Here is a 22096-nt window from a genome sequence, read left to right on the forward strand (position 1 = left end):
CTTCCTGCTAAACCCTTAACACCCTAAGATCAGTATCCATTTTCTCCAAACTGTTCTCTTCATATTTTCTGAGGTGGTGGAAATGAGAATTTGTTTATCTATCGGAAGCTTCTGAAGCTGGTGATCATTTCCTTTATTCTCATGACCCTAATAAGTGATTCAGGGGTGATATTGTAAGGAGAAATTAGAGGCTCGTCATTCTTTGGAGTCAAAGGGTTACTGAAAGCTGTAATATCGGTGGTTTCATGTGCTTTCTCCACTCGCACTATTCAAGCCCTCTCCGAGATCGCCGCAGGATAAGTGCAACTTAAATGAGAAATTAATGGAAAATTAAGATCGTTTTAACTCAATGGACATGTTATGTTTTGATTGTGAACGAATAAGCTGCTGGTCTTGTGGGTGAATCTTAAATCTCTTAAGCCTGTGTGTCTTAAAACATAATTTACTTCTAATAAGTCTCATGCTGCGCCGCCAGTAACACTCCTAAAATTGATAACAAGCTGCAGGATTTCCACTGTACCCGTACATTAACATGAACAGATTACGATTTGAAGATGATGCAAGCAAAAAGTGACAAGAAAAAAAGGCACGATTATCTAAGCAACGTAACATAACCAGAAACTCTTATTTTTATTATTGCCGAGCAAGATGAAGTTTGTTATTTGTTACTCTAGAACTACATACATATCTTGAAAGAATTTTTTCCTGAAAGGTCCGTCTGTTTTCGCCTTTCCCCATTTCTGAGTGGTAAATGGTTTTGCAAAATTTCCAATAATAATTTGTATTATTTCATACTGCTACGTATAAACCACCATCTCCGTGAAGTGTTTTGTAAGTAACTTCTTTCAGTATCACTAAAACGCATGAAAACACAAGGACTTATCCGCAGGGAGGTATTACCTCTAGTATCAGGATACCACAAATATCCTCTCATTAACCAAGTAATTTAAATGTTAAATGTATATCATCTAGAAAAAAAAACATAACCAGATCTTAGGAGTTGACGGGTCACATAAAAAGTTAAAGTTCTCGAGTCTCGGAGAAGCAAAGGCAAAACCAAAGTATTTATAGGCAACAATTAACTAAGAGAACTCAACCAAAACACGAGCTGACTGCCTGATGCGCCTGATTTGCATCTGATTTGTGAACCCTTTCACTCCCAAGATCTAATTAGTAATTCTCCTTACTATCTGCCATACAATTCTTATGATGTTAGTTCAGAGATTTTGGTTTTGGATCAACTGATAATCCCATGATTGATATTCTTCTCTATTCCCATCACCTGCCTGCTTGATATTGTATTGATATTGTAAGGAGAAATTCTGTCTTGGTCACTTGTGGGAGTGAAAGGGTTAAAAGGATGGCGCTTGAGTTTTCTGGACGAATTACAGAGGTTTGTAAAGCATAACTACTGCAGTCCCAGATGATCACACTTTCCATTCAAAACTCCATTGAAAATTGCAGAAGTTACGCAACGCAACGTCTTACGAACGCAACACCATGTCTGTTAGCAACGAATTCATTTTCCCGAAATCTCATTTCTTTCCATTTATCTATTGTAAAGCTACCAAATATCATCATGTATGCAAAATACCCAAAAGAATTCAGTGAAAACGGTTTAAAATCGTCATTGAAATTAGTTAACTGTTATGTTCCCTTGTTATAACAATTAAATCGTGATTCATCTGGTGCGGCCCAGTCTCTCAGCCACTTTGTATGTCGTTCAGGACATGGTGATTCATTTCATTGATTGTACAGTACGTCTCTGAATATCATATTTGTTAACGCCGCTCGAAATGTCATGCCGGCGCCTGTAAAAGCGCTTTTATTTCTTCCAGGACGCTGGACACAAGAGATGAGTCTGTGCTCTTACCGTCAACAGACACGGAGTGATCCTGAAAAGGAACGAAACCATCTTTATCAGCTATTAATTTCTCGTTACGCTAACTTAACAAGAACCTTTTCTTCTTTTTCCAGGGATGTCACGCAACGACAAGTGTTGCGTGACATGCTCAAAAAAACGACACCAAAGACGACCAAAAGTGTCCAGAATAAAATTCAATCATAATACTATCCTGATGCAACGTTTGATTCTCGATAAGAGGATAAAAAGAAACATCAGAGAGTCAGCAAGGAGAGTTAGTCAATTGAACATAAGTTTGAAGCAGAAAAATGCTTGAAAATTTAGGACTGGGAAGTCTCAAATCTTTCTGCGGGCAGAGAGACGCGCGTCCTAAAGTTAAACGTCCCTGTCAATGCTGTTTTAGTACAGTTGAGGTAAAGTCAGCACAAGAGGCTGACTAGCACTGCGTTAGAGACATCAGATTATGATATATATCACAAGCACTAACCGGTAACTGCTTCACAAGAGCACACAAATGGTGTCCTTGAATTGAACAGGCGTACAAAGACGCGCTGTTATCTACTTGTTCCACAACTAAAACAAGAGAAAACCAAAGAGTTACATTTAGTAATCAACATTCCGAATGTGAACGAGCAACTTGTTCGAAGACTTATTTGAGGTTCAAAGCCAGATCGCACTCGCTGATGCATGTGAGCGTCACAACTGGCCGCGCTGAAAAATTCGATGGCTTGGCGCTTGCAAAATGAGTCGCTTGCGAATGAGTCGTCCTAACGGGATACGATTTTTAACCTTGAAACGGAATAATTTTGGCCTATGGCTGTCAAGAAAGGATACTGAGATTTGTATTTGTCTCTTTAACTCCACATGAATGATAGACACAGAGAAGTAACAAAGACATGATTCAAACTTAAATTTTAGGGAGAGTTTTACCAATTCTTTTCTTCGGCATTGCTTAATGTAAGGCTGAATTACGCCACAACAAAACGTGTTCGATTTGCAAAGCAAGTACAACTTTAGGAAGTCAAGTCTGTTAAAGGGTTTCCTGCAGGCCGCTCAGGGGATTAATTACATACAGAGATTGTACGGGAATTCTTAAAAAAATGGATCTGTTCAGGCGGCTATAAATTGGGCCGTCCGTTTCTGAGCGTTCTGTTAGAGATCTTCTACTTAAAGTATGGTTTTCGCTACATGGCTGACAAAAATCTGAAATACACCACGTTATTCGCTCGCTTTATCTCCAAAGTTTCGACTTGTTTTTCAAAACCATTTTGTCGACTTATTTTCAACCATTCCAATACAACCACCGATTTTGAAACAATACCACGCTGTAACTAAGCTCTTTGTTCAAGAAAGGTGGAACACTCGGTATATTGGCAATATACCGAGTGTCTGCACCGACAAAACAACACCTATGCTGGCAGTTTTCCATTATATTTCAAGAAACACCTGAAGATGTTTCCTCCACGCAGATTGCGCAAAGCAGATATAAACAATCTCCGTAAAGTAATTTGAAAGACTACTAATTCACATCTGTTTGTAACCTTCCGACCCTTGACAATAAACAAAAATAACAATAGTTCCAAATGGTTTAAGGCAGTCAAAACAAGGAAAATAAAGGCTTTAATAAACGCTACTGGCAACTGTTTACAACTATTTGCAGACTTGACATTTCCGCGGAAATTCTGTGAAGAAAAACGTGTCCAAAGTAACTCAGAAAATCACGAACGTGACCACTTCAGATTCTGGATGTTATTAATATTGACGTGATCTCAGTCATGTAGAGAGACAGAATCTTACATCGAATATTGAGAATGATTTTAGTAAATGTTTCAGAGAGATCACGTCCTAGAGGTTACTGGTTATTTCACGTAAGAAAAACCCTCTGAAAAAAAATTTGCGCAATATTATCTTCTCACAGTAAACTACAACTGTGGGTCTTAGTTTTTATGGAGTAAAAACATTAGTACTAACACTTCTTCTTGCAATGAGAAGCTTAACAATTAAGGGAGATTCCAACTGTAATAAGATCTTTATCGCGTAAAAGCTCTTAGACAGGATGTCTCGTTGAAAAACATGGAGGATGACGTTAAGAAATCAAAAGTCTGTTTCTTGAAATACTGAACAACACTTCGGAAAACAATGAAGATTCTTTTTCCGGCCTCAAACCTGGGCAAACAATTCGCGATAACATCTCACCGGCTACTGCATTCAGTTGCAACTTAAGTCGATACTTGTTTACGGGAAAAGTGCACGGAAGTTGGCAGAGTTCCGTATCAGTGAAGCGTGTCATTGCGCGTCGAGCGTGATCCACGGCGCGCGTGGAACACGCGTGCAGCGCCCGCGCAAGGGTCGTGCGTGTCAAGCGAATTACGCGCGAGGCTAATGAGAAGGAAATGTTACCTGCAAAATGTAACAGAACGCAAATCTTGGTGATGATTGAACTGAACGCTGTTGTCTCTGGTGTAGTAACCTACAAAAAAAAAAAAAAAGAAAAAAAAACGTTCTAATGAATTCCATCGTCTGTATACCTCCTAATTCTCGACGTAATCTCCACAAATCTTCTGTAGCCGGAACTGACTAGAACAATTGGCGGAACCCTTTTGTAGGTGACCAAATGATACCTTAAAACGTCGACGCATTTTCGAGCAGAAAGGTCATTGGAAGAAACAAAAATATCATCAAAGGGGTACTGTATGATTTAACAACAACTTCTCAAACAAAAAGTAACACAAAAGTATGGCAGTCAATATGAAGAACTGGACCGGGTTGTTCAAAGCTGGATTAAGATAACCTAGGATTAGTGTGAAATCTGATTTGAGATCTAAACTCCATAAAAGGAAATTGAGTCCAATTCTTTCCGTCTACAATTTGATGTTTGAATGTCCTTTAAAGAATATGGAAAATTATGCGAGAAAGGCTTTTGAACAAAAGGATAGAGAAACCTGGATTGAAGTTTAACCCTGGGTTAGCGTTAATCAGCCTTTGAACAACTGGGTGCTGATGTTTAGAACCAGAGTGAAATTAAGCCATTTCATAAAGAATTAAACGATAAAAATTGCGATAAAACATTTCGTAAAAGCATATTTAAAATATGTTGACGACGTTTGGCTAACGTCATTATCAAGTCAAAGAGTGAAAGATAACGAATGTTTTAATACTACAAAGACAATAGGTAATGGAATGCCAAAAGTGAAAAGAGCCTAGGAAAATTAGACTGTCTTGTCTAGGAGATGCTTTTCATCAAGCAGCGCAATCCTAGTCTCAACACGCAGACTGATTCCATTCGCGCCAAACTCTCTGTCTAAAAGAACATTCCATTACCTATTGTCTTTTTAGCAGTTAAACGTTTTTTATCTTTCACTCTTTGACTTGATAATGACGTTAGCCAAACGTCCAAACGTCGTCAAAATATTTCTAATATGCTTTTACGAAATGTTTTATCGCAATTTTTATCGTTAAATGTTTTAAAAAACCGCTTCTTTTTCGTATTCATTAAGTATTGCCATAAATTGAATTAAACATTGAAAAACCTTGTAGATCGGATATCTAGTAATTTTTGAAAGCCACAAACAAACAACTTTTCTTTCTTTTCGAGACAAATCAAATTAACAAGAGATTACAAGTCTGGTTCATGAGCCAACACAGTTTGCGGAAAGGTTCATCCCTTCTAAGCGCAAAAACCACAACAACTTCACCGGGTCAGGATATCTATTGGGGCGCGGAAAACAAAGAACGAAGGAAACAATACTCAGAGACGAGATGGACGAAAATACATAAAAAAACAAATTCTTCACCCCTATCCAGTCCGCACTGTCCGACTTAGCTCCTAACTTTCAAAATATGTTTACCGACGTATAATTAATATAATGTAATATAATTAATGTAATATAATATAATTAATATACTATAATATAATTAATATACTATAATATAATTAATATAATTTTAATATGATATTAATATAAATCTTAATTGTAATTCCTTTTTTCCCTTTTAATTTTATGTATATATTTTAGTCTTAATCTTCCAGGTCCTTTTCGAAAACCTCTTCTTGTGAAAAAGTTTCCTCAATAAAGATCATCACTATTATTATTATTATTATTGACGTCAATTAAAAAAAAGGATTTTCACTCAAACGATTTCGAGGCGCGGACACAGGGTCTGAAAATAATAAGCTTACTTAGGTTATAAGCTTCATGTAGATGTTTTGTCACCGCCAAGTTTTTATTTCCGTTGTTATAACTCCTATGAATGTAGCAAAAGAAATGTGTTCACGTACTGTCATTTCTTGAGCTATCTTCAACTGCTAATCGCGCTTTTAAATCTCATTCAAACTTTTGGCGCGTTACGTCAACGCTGGGCGATCCAAACAGAAGGGAAAACACAAGAACCACAAAGAACGAATATTTCATCCTCAAGATGTTGACCCAAAACAATAACCTCGAATGGTTCCAAGTCTTCTCTTCTTTCATGTTTTTGTAGTATCCAGTCTCCCAGCCCCTTCCATCTCTTTATGCCCCGTATGGTCAGGGATAGACTTTTACGGCAAGAGATTGTATAAAAAATAACAAACCTTAACAGAACCCTTGTGAACAACAGTTCCACTTCCCAGAAGATTCGTAAAATCCGTGCTGAGGATAAACAGAAGAACGACATCACAAAGAGTGATTTAAGAAAAAACATCAGACTGGCAAAGAGGATTGAATTGAATAAAACTGAAAAAAAACAAATAACAATAAAAACCGCACGCATACCTAGACAACGGCGTAGAAATCAGAAATGAAGAGCAAGGTAAAAACAACGAAAAATCCATCTTTTCACTCGTGGAGCCTTCGTCGTCCTGCAAAATGGATATCATAGGCGGATGAAGAAAAAAGTGAAAAATTAAGATTTGTTAGTAACAAAGATTTTTTTATCTTTGTCCCACACTCGTTAAACCAGTAAGTCCATGTAAAATGATCCAAGTGGTCTTCCCTCGACTTGCCCACTCCTCCCTTTCCACAACTAAGTCCCCCCACCCACCCTGACACGATATGTTACCATAAAGTACCTTGATCATGTAAGTGAGTGTGCCTCGCAGTTTCTGTACCATGACTATGCTCTCTACGGTGAAGGCAAACTGTCCTTCATTTGACGATTCTATGAGATAAACAATATTGAGTGTAAACAAGAAGCAAAACTGGCTGATACATCACAATGACACAGAAACACCATTATTCAGAGAGTTTCTGTCCAAGGAACACACTCGAAGAATTTTTTGAAATGACTTACCTCCGACTCATGCTTTACAAACTTTTCTCGTGTTTTCACAACACCACGCGTAAGTTAATACGCTGGTAACAGAAAGATAGTGTGGTCTGTTGCTTAAATAAAAGACATTCAACAGGTGTAAGTGAACATTTACCTGGCAAAAGGTGAAAAGGGACTGGAACACTGTCACGTGACGAAGATCCGATCTGTAACAGAACGCCAGTACGGTCAGTACACACTGGCATATATAACCATGAAATCTTAACTAAGAGTTTCATTTTACTCCAGAGCTCTGAAACGACTGTTTAGTAATTTATTCGTTCTCGTAAGAACGCAAACGCTTCTCTAAGGAAAGTGCAACAAGTTTTACTCCCGCCAATACTTTTTTTCATCGTAAATTTTACCTCTGATCGTTAAGTTGTAATTAGATTGTATTGTGTGTCAACCAGGTGGAACAGAGGTGACGGCTCTTCCACTAGGCACACTCCCAAAATAACAACAGTGTCTCATTTTATGAAGGTGTTTAAGTGCTATGATGCACAAAACTCGAATTGTGGCACAGATAATTTCAACACATATCTTAAAGGGCCAAATTGACTTTCAAGAGCTTAATATTTAGCAACGCTAAAAAGGGATGGTTACACAAGAGAGGGACCTCTGAAAAGTAACTCACCGGACGTATCAGCTTAGTATTAAGTGAATCTAATACATTAAATTCCATGGACTTGATGTGACGATCCGACAAATTACTGTGAACATGAATTCGGAAAAAAACAGAAAGTAAAGTGTGGTTCTTTCGATTTTTTTACGTGTAATCAAAAGAGAAACTGCCATTCCATTCAGTGGAAGATATGGTACTCTAAGTGTGTTATGTCAGCGAAACCGAGATTAGCTTAAGCTGGATGGGCCATTTAGCTCCACTACAAAGTAAAGGTCTGTACTTAAGCCAATCGTTTAACCCTTTCAACCCAAACAGAGACACACATCTAATTTCTCCTTACAATATCACCCCTGAATCACACATTAAGGTCATGAGAATAAAGAAAATGATCATCAACGAAGGAGGCTTTTGATTGGTAAACAAATTCTCTTGTCAACACCTTAGGAAATGTCTTAAGAACAGTATGGAGAATATGCATACTGATCTATGTTAGGGTGTAAAGGGTTAATCCAGCCGAAGCTTATCCCAGTTTCCCCAGTGACTAGGAATATAACACCACCACCCTTGATGGGATGCAAGTTCCCTCCACCTTTTTGGCACTTAATTGCGTCTTTTTCCCAACCAATGAGGAAGCTTCACTTAAATAAAACAACCAATCAGATTTTAAAGGTTGTTTAGAGAAGCCAATCTAATTGCAGGAAAATGAAAAACAACTTGTGTAACTTTCTACAAACCAGCTCACTACTAGATCAATAAAATATTTGTACAGACTAACAGAAAGAAACCTGCATCTGAGCGATTGAATTTTGGATGGATGCAATACAATGGTGATTGAACTTTGTGTCGTGCAATTTTGGTCTGAAATCAGACTTGTGATTTCAAATCAAACTCGTGCGATTTTGACATCACCCATACGATTCCTGACCAAATTAAATTCCACTCAGTTCAGTTACCATTACATATCACGCTGACGGCCTCTTGCTGATAAATTCGTTTATACCCATCACCTGCCCGGTAGACAATGAACAGCGCTTTTGAGGAGAAGATAAATGTGGATTACATCCCAAGACAACACTCACCTGAATATTACGGACACTACTACTTGGTTTCGATTTTGCGTGGTTACTCTTGTCTCGTACATCTGTAAGAACAAAGAATCCATAAATTCAAAATCATATTACCCACCCTCTTCATATGTACTCAAATAATCCCTTTGACTTCAAAGAGTGATACACATCTCACTTCTCCTTACAATATCACACCTGTGTCACACATGAAGGTTATGAGAATAAAGGAAATGATCAACAACTAGAGACGCTCTTGATTATTAGACATATTCTCCTTGTCAGCAGCTTAAGAAATGTATAGAGAACTGTATGGAGAATATGCTTACTTGTGTTAGAGTGTAAAGGGTTGTAATGCTACTTTCCGAGAAAATCTTTCTTGTATGAAAAATTTTATGTAAATGCAAAAAAAAAAACAAAACAAAACAAAAAAAAAAACCAACGATATCAGAAACTGAATATATTTCCTTACCAGTCTAAGAGAGCCGTTTTCGGCAAGAACTTTGTAAGTTGTGATGACGGGCTGAAACACAAACATGAATAAGAAAACTTACTAAAAACATTGAACTCAAAAAACGTCTCGAGGAAAAATTACACGCACACAGGGGAATGTCCATGTGTGAGTCGCATACAGGGCTGGAGGGGGGGGAGGGGTGGGAGGGGGGCGTCTCATACACTGATTTGGTGGGGGTAGGGCTGGGGGGGGGGGTGGAGGATGACCTTGTATCTTACCTGCTTCTTCTCTTCCTCCAACTCTGTGATTGTTGGTTCATACTGGTTCTCTGGTTCAGCTGCAGCGGTCTCAGGTGAATCAGGCTTCTCACTAGTTTTCCCCTTTCTCTTTTCTTTCTTTCTCTCCTTTTCATGCTTCTCTTTCTTCTCCGATTTATCCTTGCGGTGTTTTCGTTTCGATTCTTTAGTCTCGGATTTCTAAGGGAAGAGAGAGAGAAAGAGAAGAAAAAACATTTCGTATTAGCTTTGAATACACTAACCAAGTCCTTGAAGATAGAATGCTACATGAAAAAAAATCACAACTCTAGCTTTGTTGCTCAAGTAACAAAAACTCAAGAAATAAATCACGGATGGAGAGGATTGACATGGATTTAAAATGAAGAATACAAACTCTGTACCTCAGATTGTCTCGCATATTTCTCTTCTTTTCTTGTTTTTTCTGCTGCACTATCTGGTGAGGGCGTCGGGGCTACTTCCGCAGGCTTGTGACAGAATGAGTCAATCAAGCAATAAAACCATTAAATCTTTCAATCAATCAGTGAGTAAGTCAATAATTCAACTAATAAGTCTGTGTGTCAGTACGGCTGGTCAGTGAGTCAGTCTGTCAGGCAGTCTATCAGTCAGCTAGTCATTGAGTCAATCAGTCAGTCCGTAATTCAGTGAGTCAGTCTGTGTGTCAGTCAGTCCGTCAGTCAGTCGGTGAGTCAGTCTGTGTGTCTGTCAGTCCGTCAGTCAGTCGGTGAGTCAGTCTGTGTGTCAGTCAGTCCGTCAGTCAGTCGGTGAGTCAGTCTGTGTGTCAGTCAGTCCGTCTGTCAGTCGGTGAGTCAGTCTGTGTGTCTGTCAGTCCGTCAGTCAGTCGGTGAGTCAGTCTGTGTGTCAGTCAGTCCGTCAGTCAGTCGGTGAGTCAGTCTGTGTGTCCGTCAGTCCGTCTGTCAGTCGGTGAGTCAGTCAATCAGTCAGCCAGCTTAACAGTGAGTCGGTCAGTGAGTGACCCAGTGAGTTGATCAATCTGACAGAATGATAGTCCATGGGTCTGTGTCAGTCAGTCAGTCAGTCAGTGAGTCCTTTCGTCAAACTGTGCGTCTGTCTGTCTATCCGTAAATCAGTCAGTCCACCAGCAAAGCTCAGTAAGTTATTCAGTTGATCAATCGGCCAGCCAACCAACCCGTTCGTCTGTCTGTCGGGCCGTTTGCACATCGATCAGTCCATCGGTTAAGCTATCTGTCAATCCTGATTCAGTCGATCAAGTTTTTCCACAAACCAGTGGGTAACAAAAAATAATTTTAACAAATAATCGTTCTTCACTAAGGTTGGCAAAAATATTACTTAAATTCCACAGCTTACCTGAGGGGAAGATTTCTTTTGAGGAGTTGAGGAAAGCCAGAAATCCATATCATCCTACCATGAGGTAAATGATACCAAGGTTAAAAGATGCCACAGATAAAAAAAAATTTTTACTACAGAAGATGAAAAGAGCGTTTCAACATTAACCCTTTAGCCCCTAAGAGTGACTAACATCTAATTTCTCCTTACAGTATCAGCCCTGAATCAAACATTAAAGTCATGGGAATGATGGAAATGATCAACAGGTACAAGAGCTCTTGATTGTGAAGCAAAATCTCCTCGTCAGCACCTTAGGAAATGTATAGAAAACATTATGGAGAATATGCATACTGATCTTAGGGTGTAAAGTATGAGGCATTAAGCAATGCGAGCCCGCGAGAGAGGTCTGCCACGGTTCTGGCGCTGATAATCAACTCGTCTAAAATCTTCCCGCGGGCGGAGATACGCGCGTCCTGCAGCCCTAGCACTGAGGGCTTGCTCGTGGATTAAAGTTAACAGCAAGCATGTGCAGGTGGACAAGATCACTAAGTCGGTTTAGGGTACACACCTGAGGATCACCAGGTTCATCCGCAGAAGGTTTAAAGTCCTCCACTTCTGCTATCTCCTTCGAGGGAGTTGTTGTTTCACTTTCTTGATGAGAATCATCTCGTGATGGTGATTCAACGTGATCCACTTCTCCATTAAACATCAGATTATCCTCAACAGGTTCTGTGCCTCAGTGGAAAGAGAAATCGTAGAATTAATTCTCCAAAAACGATATCACTCATTTGTTAGTTAAGTACTATTACATCAGGCCAGACATTGACATAACGATACGCCACAGAGGTGAAATCTGCTTATGAGCCAGACGCTACAAATCCATTACAAGACTTGTCAAGGTTCCTATCTCCCGTTCCAACACCCCATCCCTGCACTTTTTTAGGCTTCCATAACAACCTACTAGTACCTATTCATACTCGTGGGTATAAATATACAATGTGAGAGTGAAATATCTTGCGTAGGAGCATAAAACATTGACCCGTCCTGGCTCGAACCCAGACCTCTCTATTCAGAGTCCATCGCACTCAGAACCAAGTCACTGCGTCTCCCGCGTACAGTCGCAATCCTTGGTACTTCATGAATATAATTGAGCAGCTTTATAAGCAGACAACAAATTTAAGATTTGAAGAAGTAATTGAAGGGTTCTGTCTAAGTGAAGTTGTTCAATTTGAACAAAAGTACCTTCATCCTTACGATGGTGTCGATGCTTGTGTTTTGACTTTTTATCTTTGTCCTCTTTATCCCGCTTATGCTTGTGTTTACCCTGACGCAATAGATGGGGGAAGATTAATAATACATTAATAAATCATTTCTTTTAATTTTCAAAAGTACAATATGAGCTCATTCTATGAAACATGTATGACTACAAGTAGATAGCTTACAAGAAGGCTTTCATTATCAGCACTAATAAGAGTGCTATACCCCGAAGAAACCTCTCCTCGACTCGTTTCAAATCTTCCCGCGGGCGGAGAAACGCGTGTCTTGAAGCGCGTTTACTTGAAAAAACAAAACGAAACAAAACAAAACAACAAACAAACAAAGGAACAAAATAAACAACAACAACCACAACAAAAAAATAACAAAGACATTTTCACAGAATTAATAATCATCATGGATTCATCCTTTTGCAAATAGATATTAACAACCATATGCCGCTGACAAACCTTTTTTCCTTCACTATCCCTTCTGTGTCTGTGTTTCTTATCCTTACCATGCTTCTTGGGGGTTTCCTAAAGTTGAAAATATGTCATTAGCCCAAGGTTACTCTGTCGAATCCCAGTACCCTGACTGTTTGCTTTGATTTCTCTCCCGTGAAAGTAGAGTAAGTCAAAATCATGTAAAAGGTGTAATTGCCTAGCTTGCCTAGATAGGTTATGGTGGACCATTACAACTAAGTTTCACTTCTGACCTCATTCTCTTCACCATCAACCGCCTGTGATTCTAATACAACTCGGTGTTGACGAACGGGCAGTGCTTCATGTGCTTCAAGAGGTCTACAGATAAATTGGAAATAAAAGCATTTTTAAATTTTTGTTTTGTCTTTGTAATCCTCTAAAAAAAATTCGCGACACTTAATTGTGCGATTATAATAAATATATATATAAATAAAAACGAAAATAAAGTGAGGCCAACAGTAGGTGTTTGGAACATAACACGTTTGTGTTCGAATCATGCGTAAGTGACTAAACTGGAAGAGTATTTAGTACTGCTTGTTAATCTCGATCAACGCGTCCATGCACGTACTTATGCATTTCTTTCACCCTTTACACCCCAACATCGGTATGCTTTTTCTCCATACTGTTCTCTATACATTTTCCAAGGTGCTGACAAGGAGAATTTGTTCATCAATCAAAATTTGGTGATCATTTCCTTTATTCTTGTGGCCTAAATGTTTGATTCAGGGGTGATATTGTACGGAGAAATGAGACGCGAATCACTCCTACGGGTCAAAGGGTTACAACAGTAGAATCATAAGTGACAGGGACCGACATACTTGCTGAGGTCGACATCCAACAGTTTGTGGGGGTCACTTGCAGGAGCCTCGTCATTCCCTTTATCTTCGTGATCTGAATCATCAGCTCCCTAACCGAAAAAAAAACACACTGTAACGTTAGCTAGCAGCTTAGCTTAAATAGAAAATGGGTTCCTGGTGCATTGGGTAGAATATCCCCCCACAGCCTAGAATCCCCCTCACCGGGTCAAAAGCCTGCATTTTAGAAACCGACATTGAATAGGTCAGTGAAAGGAGCGAAAAGAGGGCTTGGTACGGTAGGGTGGGGCAAAAGGAGAAGAGAGGGGAAACCATGGCAGCAAAGCCAAAAAACTCAAAGAACTCGAAGATCAATCCATTACAAAAGTGAGACTTTGTTAAAGTGTAATTTAGCTGATTCAAAATAATAAATTGGCACACATTTGAAAACAAAAATCTTACTTCAGGTAATTCACCAGCCCCGGCTGGGAGTACTTCATACGAGATGCCAAGGTCTGGTTCTTCTTCATCTGCCCTACTTCCTTTGCGACCTGATAACAGAATAACAGAGAGAAATAAATACCCTTTATTTGATGGTTTTACATGTAGTACGCGCGAATATTTTGCGAGTTGCGTTGCATTTCTCCGCCGGAGCCCACAAGAAGAAAATCAACAACAAAAATACAAACCTTTCTTTCTTTTCTTCTTTGACTTCTTAGCAGATGCGTATTTCTTGTCAAGTGCCATACCTAACCGACAACACATTTCAAGTAAGTGAAGGCAAAGAAGGAGGAAATTCACTTTGAGGTTAAATCAAGGGAATGCAGAAAAAAAAAGACTTTATCAGTGGTAGATGGAGACCAGTTCCTTTATAAACCATTTTGTGAGAGTTAAGTCACTTCTAACTTCATGTCAAGCGATTGACACTTCAGAATTTGAAGAGATATTTTAGGTTTGATTTAACCCTTTAACTCTTAAGAGTGATTTACATCTAATTTCTCCTTACAATATCACCCACAGTCACACTTTAAGGTCACGAGAATAAAGGAAATGATCACCAATGAAAGAAGCTCTTGATTGCTAAACAAATTCTCTTTGTCAGCAATTAAGGAAACGTGTAGAGAACAGTATAGAGAATATGCATACTGATGTTAGGTTGTAAAGGGTTAACCTGCAGCTCAGCCGTCTTATTGGGACGCGTTACCGTTACAGGCTCGCGATCGTTCACCCGGCCGGCCATATTTGATTGAGAGTTAGAGAGAACAGTGAGGAAGGAGGCGGGAAAAGACCCACCCACCAACCCCCTCCCTCTCTTTCCTTTTGACCATCCCTTATCCCCTTGGTACAAATTTCTTTCTCCCCCCAAGCTTCCACTGCAGTAAGAATCTAAGATGGCCGCCATAATTTTCACCGAGAAAGTACTGGGCACTCGCTCGTCAAATTCACACCTGCTCTGGAGGCTAGGTGTAATTTGTATTATGGATCCTGTTTGAAGAGCTGTTCATAATCTCAGTAAAAATCCCGAAAACCTTGTAAAGGAGTTACATCTTACGATTTCTTGGGCTTTTTACTATTCAAGATTTTATTTTCATGTTTGCTCTATTCATTTCATGTTTGTAAGCAAAGAATCCTACCTCCTGACACCTTGAGTGACACAGGTAAGTCAAGGTTGGCGACCGGGATATCATCTACTGCCATTTCTTTCTTTTTAGCCTAAGCAAAAAGAATTATGGGTAAGCAGGGGTTTTTAATATTATTAACTTTCACTATGAACAGCTGACGATGACGTGATAAGCGGCTGTGCCCCCAAAAAGGGGCCGTAAGGCGAAACTCAAACAATTTGCTGAAAAATAAAATTATAAGCCGAAGAAACAGAAAGGCTTGCTTTCCTATTCTTTGAAATTTGACTTCCAAATATGGTTTCGGGCCCGATAAGTTACCACGACTTTCGACAAACGGGACCCTGGTCTGGAATCGAACCTGGGCTACATCAGTGCGAGGCGAGCGCTCTCACCACTGCTCTATCCCCATTCCCACTCCTTGATGATAGGGACCTTGAGCAGTCAGGACGGCAACGCCAAGGAAGACTTCGATTAAAAAATGAATTTCTGCCTTAATTAGAATTTCAAAAAGGGCTGCATTTGTTTACCGTCTCATACGGCGCTTCACCTCAACTTCAGCATAACGTATAAAAGAAGCGTCGAGTTCCAAATGGAAATTAAAATAATTTGCCGTCGCGGTTTCGGTTCGCAGACGACGCAAACTGTGGTGATTTCACGTTATTAGGGACCTTAAGCAAACCACGACGGCGACGGCAACGAGGACATGGAAAAACAAAAGATCTAATTGGCAGAACAATAGCTTAGCACGTGCGTTTGAAAACTTTGTACATTTCTTTGCCGTCCTATGCAAAACAACAACGTGAAATCACCACAACTTGCGTCGTCTGCGAACCGAAACCGAGACGGCAAATTATTTTAATTTCCATTTGGAACTCAACGCTTCTCTTATCACGTTATGCTGAAGTAGAGGTGTGGTGCCGTATGAGACGGTAAACACATGCGGCCATTTTTTAAATTTAATTAAAGGCAGAAATTATTTTTTTTAATCGAAGTCTTCCTGGGCGTTGCCATCGTGACTGCTTAAGGTCCCTATTGTTTTGCATGGGACGGCTAAGAAATGGACAAAGTTTTAAAATGCACGTGCTGAGCTATTGTTCTTTCAATTAGATCTTTCGTTTTTCCATGTCCTCGTTGCCCTCGCCGTCGTGGTTTGCTTAAGGTCCCTAAGAAAGAGTCTGAGAAACGACAGCGTTTAAAAAATGAACGTATATTTTACTTACGAATCTCGCGATACACTTAGTTCATTAATTTTATTTATCGCTATCAAAACGATTCGAAACTGAATATGGAACACAGCGTTAAATTAAAAATGGAAAATTAAAAAAAAAAATTAGCCGTCGTCGTTCACGTTCTCCAGACAACGCAAAGTTTAGTCATTTCACGTTGTTGTTTTGCAGAAGACGCCAGGAAATTTACAAAGATTTATAACGCACGTGCACAACCATTGTTCCGCTCATTTAACTCTTTGTTCATTGCCGTTGCCGTCGAGGTTTCCTCAACCTCCCTTGGGTACATTAGCCACCGTTAAGGGTTTCTAAAGCAACTCATTTGATAAAACCAAATTAATTTACAATGAATAGAAGTGAATGGTGCACGTTCTAGCACAACGAGACCCAAGCAGACCACGATAATGATGACACGCACCATGATGAAGTCATCGAATATCAAACCACTTTGAAGAGTCAGACAAACTGATCTGTTGGCTTTTAAACTAGTACAAGAACACATAACATTGATATCCATTTAATTTTACCTTCCTCTCCTCCCGTGATGACATCTTCAGATAATGAGGATTACTCATTTGTTCCTGTTTCCTCTGTTCACGTCTCTGAAAAATACAACAGAACTGGCATCAGGATGGCACCAACGTCATATGTAGCATGAAAAGGAAAAAAATTCAAAACAAAGTATACTGCAAAGTAAGAAAAAGAAAAAAAAATTACCTTTTGCATTTCCTCCTCATCATCCGATACATACTTTTGCCGCAGTTCTCTAAAAATGTCCAAAACATTTGTTTAAGGTTAACAGAAACAGGGGTTTGAGAGGTCGCCTGGATTACCAAAAATGAATTCCAGCTATGTTGCGTACTATAGGCGATGACGAGAACTCGAGCGCAATGTGGTATTCATAAGTACGACTGAATTTTTCAAAGACAACAAAATTACACGAGCCCGTAAGGCTCGTGCCGTTTGTAGTCTTTGAAAAATTTACAAGTGCCTATTTAGACCAAATTGTACGAGAAAGTCAAGACAGACGAAATTTTGTATTTGTGTTACATGAAAAATTCAGTCTTTTTTTCTTATTCTGGAGACCAATTTTATTTCTGAGGACCCTTTTTGTATTATTTTAACTCCGGCACCAAACGGTGACTTTAGACCAAGATGAGCTTAGATCCCGAAAAGACTTTCATCTTATAAAGTTGTCTGATGATGGAGAATTTGAAGTTTAAGTCATACTTGTGTTCATTTGGTGTGTCAAATATTGTATCGATCTCCTCTTCCTCTTCTGAGCTTTCTGATGGAGGGTCGTTAATCCATTTATCAAGGTCAAGCCTAAAAAAAAAGCACCAGATATAAGGAACTAATTTCTTGACTCAATCACTGCAAAATTCACATCACTTTTTGACCATCAATTTCATCTAGTTAGACAAGTGAGTTGCTTTGAATGAAGACATTGGAGAAACAATAGTTGGATTAATTAGGACAATATCGTTAAAAGGAGATAACTAACAGGAACTGATAACAATAAAAGAAAGTGTCAACCTACCCTTCGGGAATCTGCACCTTCTTCTGTGCTTTGGCAGCGACTGGATTCAGCTCACCACGAAACAATGATGATACCTCGTCGGTGCAAGCAACACCTGATAAATAAACACACACAACAAGGTCAGTGTTCCACCTTGATGTTCTCCTTACTCCATAAAGCAAATGAAGGGCATTATCATCGTTTACTACTCTCAGGCATACAATAACTTTGTGATAAAAAAATAAAAAAATAAATCAAATAATAGTAAGAATGAAAAAAAAAAAAAAAAAAAAAAGGTTAAATAACAGGCTCACCTTTTCCTTGCAGCTTAAGGACATACTTAATGAGCTGCAAAATACAGCTGGCCTAAAACGAAAAAAAAAAAAAAAGACCAAACCCTATTAAATAAACAACATTACAATGACTGCTAAAACTATTTTCGGGTAAACTTCTCCATTGGCTGCCCCTCTCTGATGTGTCTCCCTCTGAAATAAGCTCTCCATCTGAAGTTTCAAGTTTCCTATAAACCCTTGTCTAGAGATCAAAAAGCCATCTTCTCCAGCACACCCCTGTCTAAAGCTTCAAGATTCTCTGGTGGCCCCCCCACCACACACACATCTGGAGCTTCGACATTCCTCACTCTCCTTACCCTGCCCTGAACAAAAACTCTGAAATTAAAAACTGAGGATCACAATGCTGTCTCTCAATTTTTTAAATTGGTTATGAGAATTTGGTGTTAGATTAAGGTAATAACTTCTAATAATTTTGAGTCTTCTCATTACCTGTTTGCTGGAAAATGTATGGATATGGTAGGGAAAAATTACATGCTCATTACTTCAAGGAGCTTAAGGGTTAAACTGACACTACTTACCCTCTCTTGAACCTCTAGGTCTGCACTCTGTACAAAAACAGGTAACCTCTCTACAAGCATCTCACCAACTGATGTCTTCTCATCTTCTTCTTCCTTAAAAACAAAAAAAATCATTTCATGTAAAAGAGTAATCAGCTTTATCAATCACAGAATAGAGAAACACACCACACCTTTACAGGACTTCAAAACAAAAACTCACCATTCAAATTGGGGAGTTGGCTCCCAAAGGAAGGGCTTCAAATACTTCAAACTTGTTTGCTTCAATTTAGCATAATTCCCTTCTCCACAATCCATAATAGCAACACACACACAAAACCTACAATTCCCCACTTTGCCATAAAAAAGGCTAACACTTGAAAATCAGTTCCAAACTTTGCTACAATGATTGATCTATCTTTATCAATTTGCAGCTAAGTCTTTCAAATAGGCACTGACACAGCACAACAATTTCTTTAGATATTAATTACCTATTCTGCAAAAAGGAAAAAAAAGTCAATCTAGTGTTAAGTTTTTAGCTTTTCCCCTATAATTCTCTGTACTATCTGTCATAACTTCCTTGTAATTTTAGTTTAAAGAATTTGGTGTTCAATCAAAAACATTCTCTAATTGACATCTTCCATTCTCCTTGTCTCCAGACAGCTTGAAAACATAAAAACAGAAAAAGGAAAATCTTATTTGGTCAATCATTAAAGTGAAAAAGGATTTCACTAAAATCAAATCACATACCTCCTCTGCTTCACTGGCAAGAAGTTTAGCATACAACTTAGCAATGTTCTGGACATAGACTGCTTGGATGTGTCCAGGGAGGGAGGTCACTTTGGTTTGTAGCATTGCTTCAAGTGTACTATGAATGTCTGGTAAGTGTCTGATATCACAAAGAAATAAAACAACACATCAATACTTCATATACTCTAGCATGTAACTGTTATGGACTCATATCAAGGGCCATACAGGGCAAGTTATAGACTCAGTTTTTCCTTTCCAACAGCAAAGTATCAAAGCTATAAATAAACTGTAAATTAGAGTAACAACAGGGAAACAAAGTTGGTAAAATATTCTTCATATCCCAACATGATGTCTGCATGGTTGGAAAATAATTTTTCTAATCACATAAAATGGCGTCAACAAATCTACTGTTACATCTACAGTAAGCTTTAAATACAGTTGTTACTGACTAAGAAAACCAGAAAGAGTTTGGTGAACTTATTTAGTAACAATCGTAAATTATGTATTATTTATTTATTTATTATTATTTGGCAGTAAACAAAATCCTTCAACCCCTTAACCCCTAAGAGTGACTAGCATCTTATTTATCCAAAAATATCACCCCTGAGTCAAACATTAAGGTCATGATAATACAGGAAATGGTCATCAACTAAAGAAGCTATTGATTGTTAAACAAATTCTCCTTGTCAGCACCCTTAGGAAATATGTTGAGAACAGTATGGAGAATATGCAAACTGATGTTACTTTGTAAAGGGTTCATGACCAACCTTCTCCAATCAAGACGTCTAAATTTTTAGCCTAATTCTACTCTGGTCTTTTCAAGGAGATCACCACCAAAACTTGGTAAATTAGTTAATATCCTCTCATACTGATCTAATGCTGAGTCAGTATAAATGATATTCATAACTTCAGAAGCTAAACTTACTCTGAGAACTCTCCAGAGATCCAAGCAGCAGCATAAAGAACTTCACAAACCCTGTTCTTTTCCATTTGTCCTGAGAGTAATTCATTGTTGTCCAATAATAGAGACTGAAAAAATTGGACAATTCAAACATTTTTGAGAAAATACTATTGCACTGAGCTACAAGGAATGTGGTAAAAGACCCTGATTAAAAAAAGGTTGAAATTTTGCCTTATCTGCTTATCAAGATGAAATGATATAATCATAGTGAATCTTTTTGTGTTTATCTGGAATTTGCTGAATGTAAAGGGAACTCAATATGGAATTGACAATGATTTTTCACAGGATTTTCCAAATAAAGGAGATGCATCTAGCAATCTGTAAAAGGTAAACCAAACCCTTTGGATGATATATAGGAATATAACTTATTAATCAGTTGAAAAGAATCAGAGCAAATTTATTTAAATTAAAAGTAACTAAGCAGACTTTATTTAATGGAGGAAACATTCCCTAGACAGTGCTTAAACTTATGAATTCATGACCCCAGAATCAATGAAGGTAAACAGTAACCATTACATGCTGATTTTGCAGATAAAACTCACCAAGCACTGCACACCATAGGGACGAATTGCCTTGACTCTTATGGTGACATCCATCATCTGTGAAGCCAGCTGTTTACCAAGTCTTGTCCCTTCCACCCTTGTTAATTGAATCAGTACATCAATGTACCTACAAACAGTGAGAAGACCCAATCAGTACTATGCTATTTAAAAGTATTTAATAATGAGTTTGAAGATCAAAAATATTGTAATAAATATCTCAATTATCATTGTTAATTACTAAAATATAAAGAGAAAAACACAATATTTACCATTCAAAGTTTGTAACATAATGATAGTCATTCATACTGCAAATCTGTATAATCTTGGATAGAATTTCATCACAGTAAGCTGTAAATCAAAAACAGCCACAGCAACAAAATCAGACAAGGTTGACAATGCAGACAAAAGTCATTGAAGAATCTGGCAAACACAGAGTATCACCCAAAACCTGAATAATGATGAGAAATGTAGTATTTTGTAAAGAGAACTATAAAGACTCACTTTGGCTGTCAGCCTTGTCAATCTGCACCATTAATTTCTTGATAATATCCATAATGTTCTTCTTTGAAACCTGAATAAATAACATTTAATGCTTTAACCCTTTAACTCCCAGATTACATTTGCAATTCTCCTTACAGTCAACCATAAAATTCTTACAATGTTAGTTCAGAGAATTTAGTATTGGACTAACTAATTATCCCCAAATTGATATTTTCTAAATATTCTCATCACTTATCTGGTTGATATTGTATTGATATTGTAAGGAGAAATTCTGTCTTGGTCACTCATGGGAGTTTAAGGGTTAACTCCCTGCTATGACTTAAGTGTGACTTCCTGTTTTGAATTTGTTTTAATACAACAAGGAGAAATTACATCTTGGTTATGAGTCAAAGCCAAAGATTTCTGCTTTGGCTTTTCCACTCTGTCTGTAAGAGTGTAAAATTTCCAAAAAATCTTCAATTATCATTAACTCCTTACCATTCCCACGATAAGGTCCAGAGCCCTGAGTCTAATAGACTCATCCTTGTCATCTAGACACTGGAGAACAATGTCTCTAAACAAAATAAATAAATGAGAAAAGCATATAATCAGAATGCAGTTGTATTCTCCTCACCAGGCTGATTGGAAAAAATTCATTTGAAGCATTTCATTTTGGCCTTTTATTCCAGCCTTTTATTCTAGACCCAACACTCTGGGACAATGGG

At 38.3% G+C, this 22096-nt stretch overlaps 1 protein-coding gene across 2 annotated transcripts in view; it reads right to left on the reverse strand.

Annotated features, from left to right (window-relative positions):
• Positions 1-606: 606 nt before the first annotated feature.
• The window catches only part of LOC131769552 (AP-3 complex subunit delta-1), a 29160-nt gene continuing 7670 nt past the window's right edge, over positions 607-22096 (reverse strand). The window contains exons 14-46 of one of the 2 annotated variants that reach the window (XM_066159028.1): positions 21870-21945; positions 21393-21462; positions 21161-21239; positions 20892-21018; positions 20314-20417; positions 19389-19527; positions 18663-18755; positions 18106-18157; positions 17813-17906; positions 17503-17598; positions 16990-17038; positions 16800-16874; positions 15059-15137; positions 14114-14173; positions 13887-13975; positions 13449-13537; positions 12864-12948; positions 12619-12684; positions 12137-12218; positions 11463-11623; positions 10916-10969; positions 9970-10053; positions 9572-9769; positions 9312-9362; positions 8855-8916; positions 7788-7863; positions 7269-7320; positions 6915-7003; positions 6619-6704; positions 6438-6495; positions 4265-4334; positions 2352-2437; positions 607-1895 (exon numbers count right to left, since the gene is read on the reverse strand). In XM_066159028.1, the coding sequence (XP_066015125.1) occupies positions 1800-1895; positions 2352-2437; positions 4265-4334; positions 6438-6495; positions 6619-6704; positions 6915-7003; positions 7269-7320; positions 7788-7863; positions 8855-8916; positions 9312-9362; positions 9572-9769; positions 9970-10053; positions 10916-10969; positions 11463-11623; positions 12137-12218; positions 12619-12684; positions 12864-12948; positions 13449-13537; positions 13887-13975; positions 14114-14173; positions 15059-15137; positions 16800-16874; positions 16990-17038; positions 17503-17598; positions 17813-17906; positions 18106-18157; positions 18663-18755; positions 19389-19527; positions 20314-20417; positions 20892-21018; positions 21161-21239; positions 21393-21462; positions 21870-21945 (2827 nt within the window). In that variant the 3' untranslated portion in view covers positions 607-1799. Of the gene's footprint in view, positions 1896-2351; positions 2438-4264; positions 4335-6437; positions 6496-6618; positions 6705-6914; positions 7004-7268; positions 7321-7787; positions 7864-8854; positions 8917-9311; positions 9363-9571; positions 9770-9969; positions 10054-10915; positions 10970-11462; positions 11630-12136; positions 12219-12618; positions 12685-12863; positions 12949-13448; positions 13538-13886; positions 13976-14113; positions 14174-15058; positions 15138-16799; positions 16875-16989; positions 17039-17502; positions 17599-17812; positions 17907-18105; positions 18158-18662; positions 18756-19388; positions 19528-20313; positions 20418-20891; positions 21019-21160; positions 21240-21392; positions 21463-21869; positions 21946-22096 lie in introns of both variants that reach the window. The other variant, XM_059085270.2, reaches the window with a different exon arrangement.

Source organism: Pocillopora verrucosa, chromosome 12 (assembly GCF_036669915.1).
Source record: "Pocillopora verrucosa isolate sample1 chromosome 12, ASM3666991v2, whole genome shotgun sequence".
In the NCBI taxonomy this organism is placed as follows: Eukaryota; Metazoa; Cnidaria; class Anthozoa; order Scleractinia; family Pocilloporidae; genus Pocillopora; species Pocillopora verrucosa.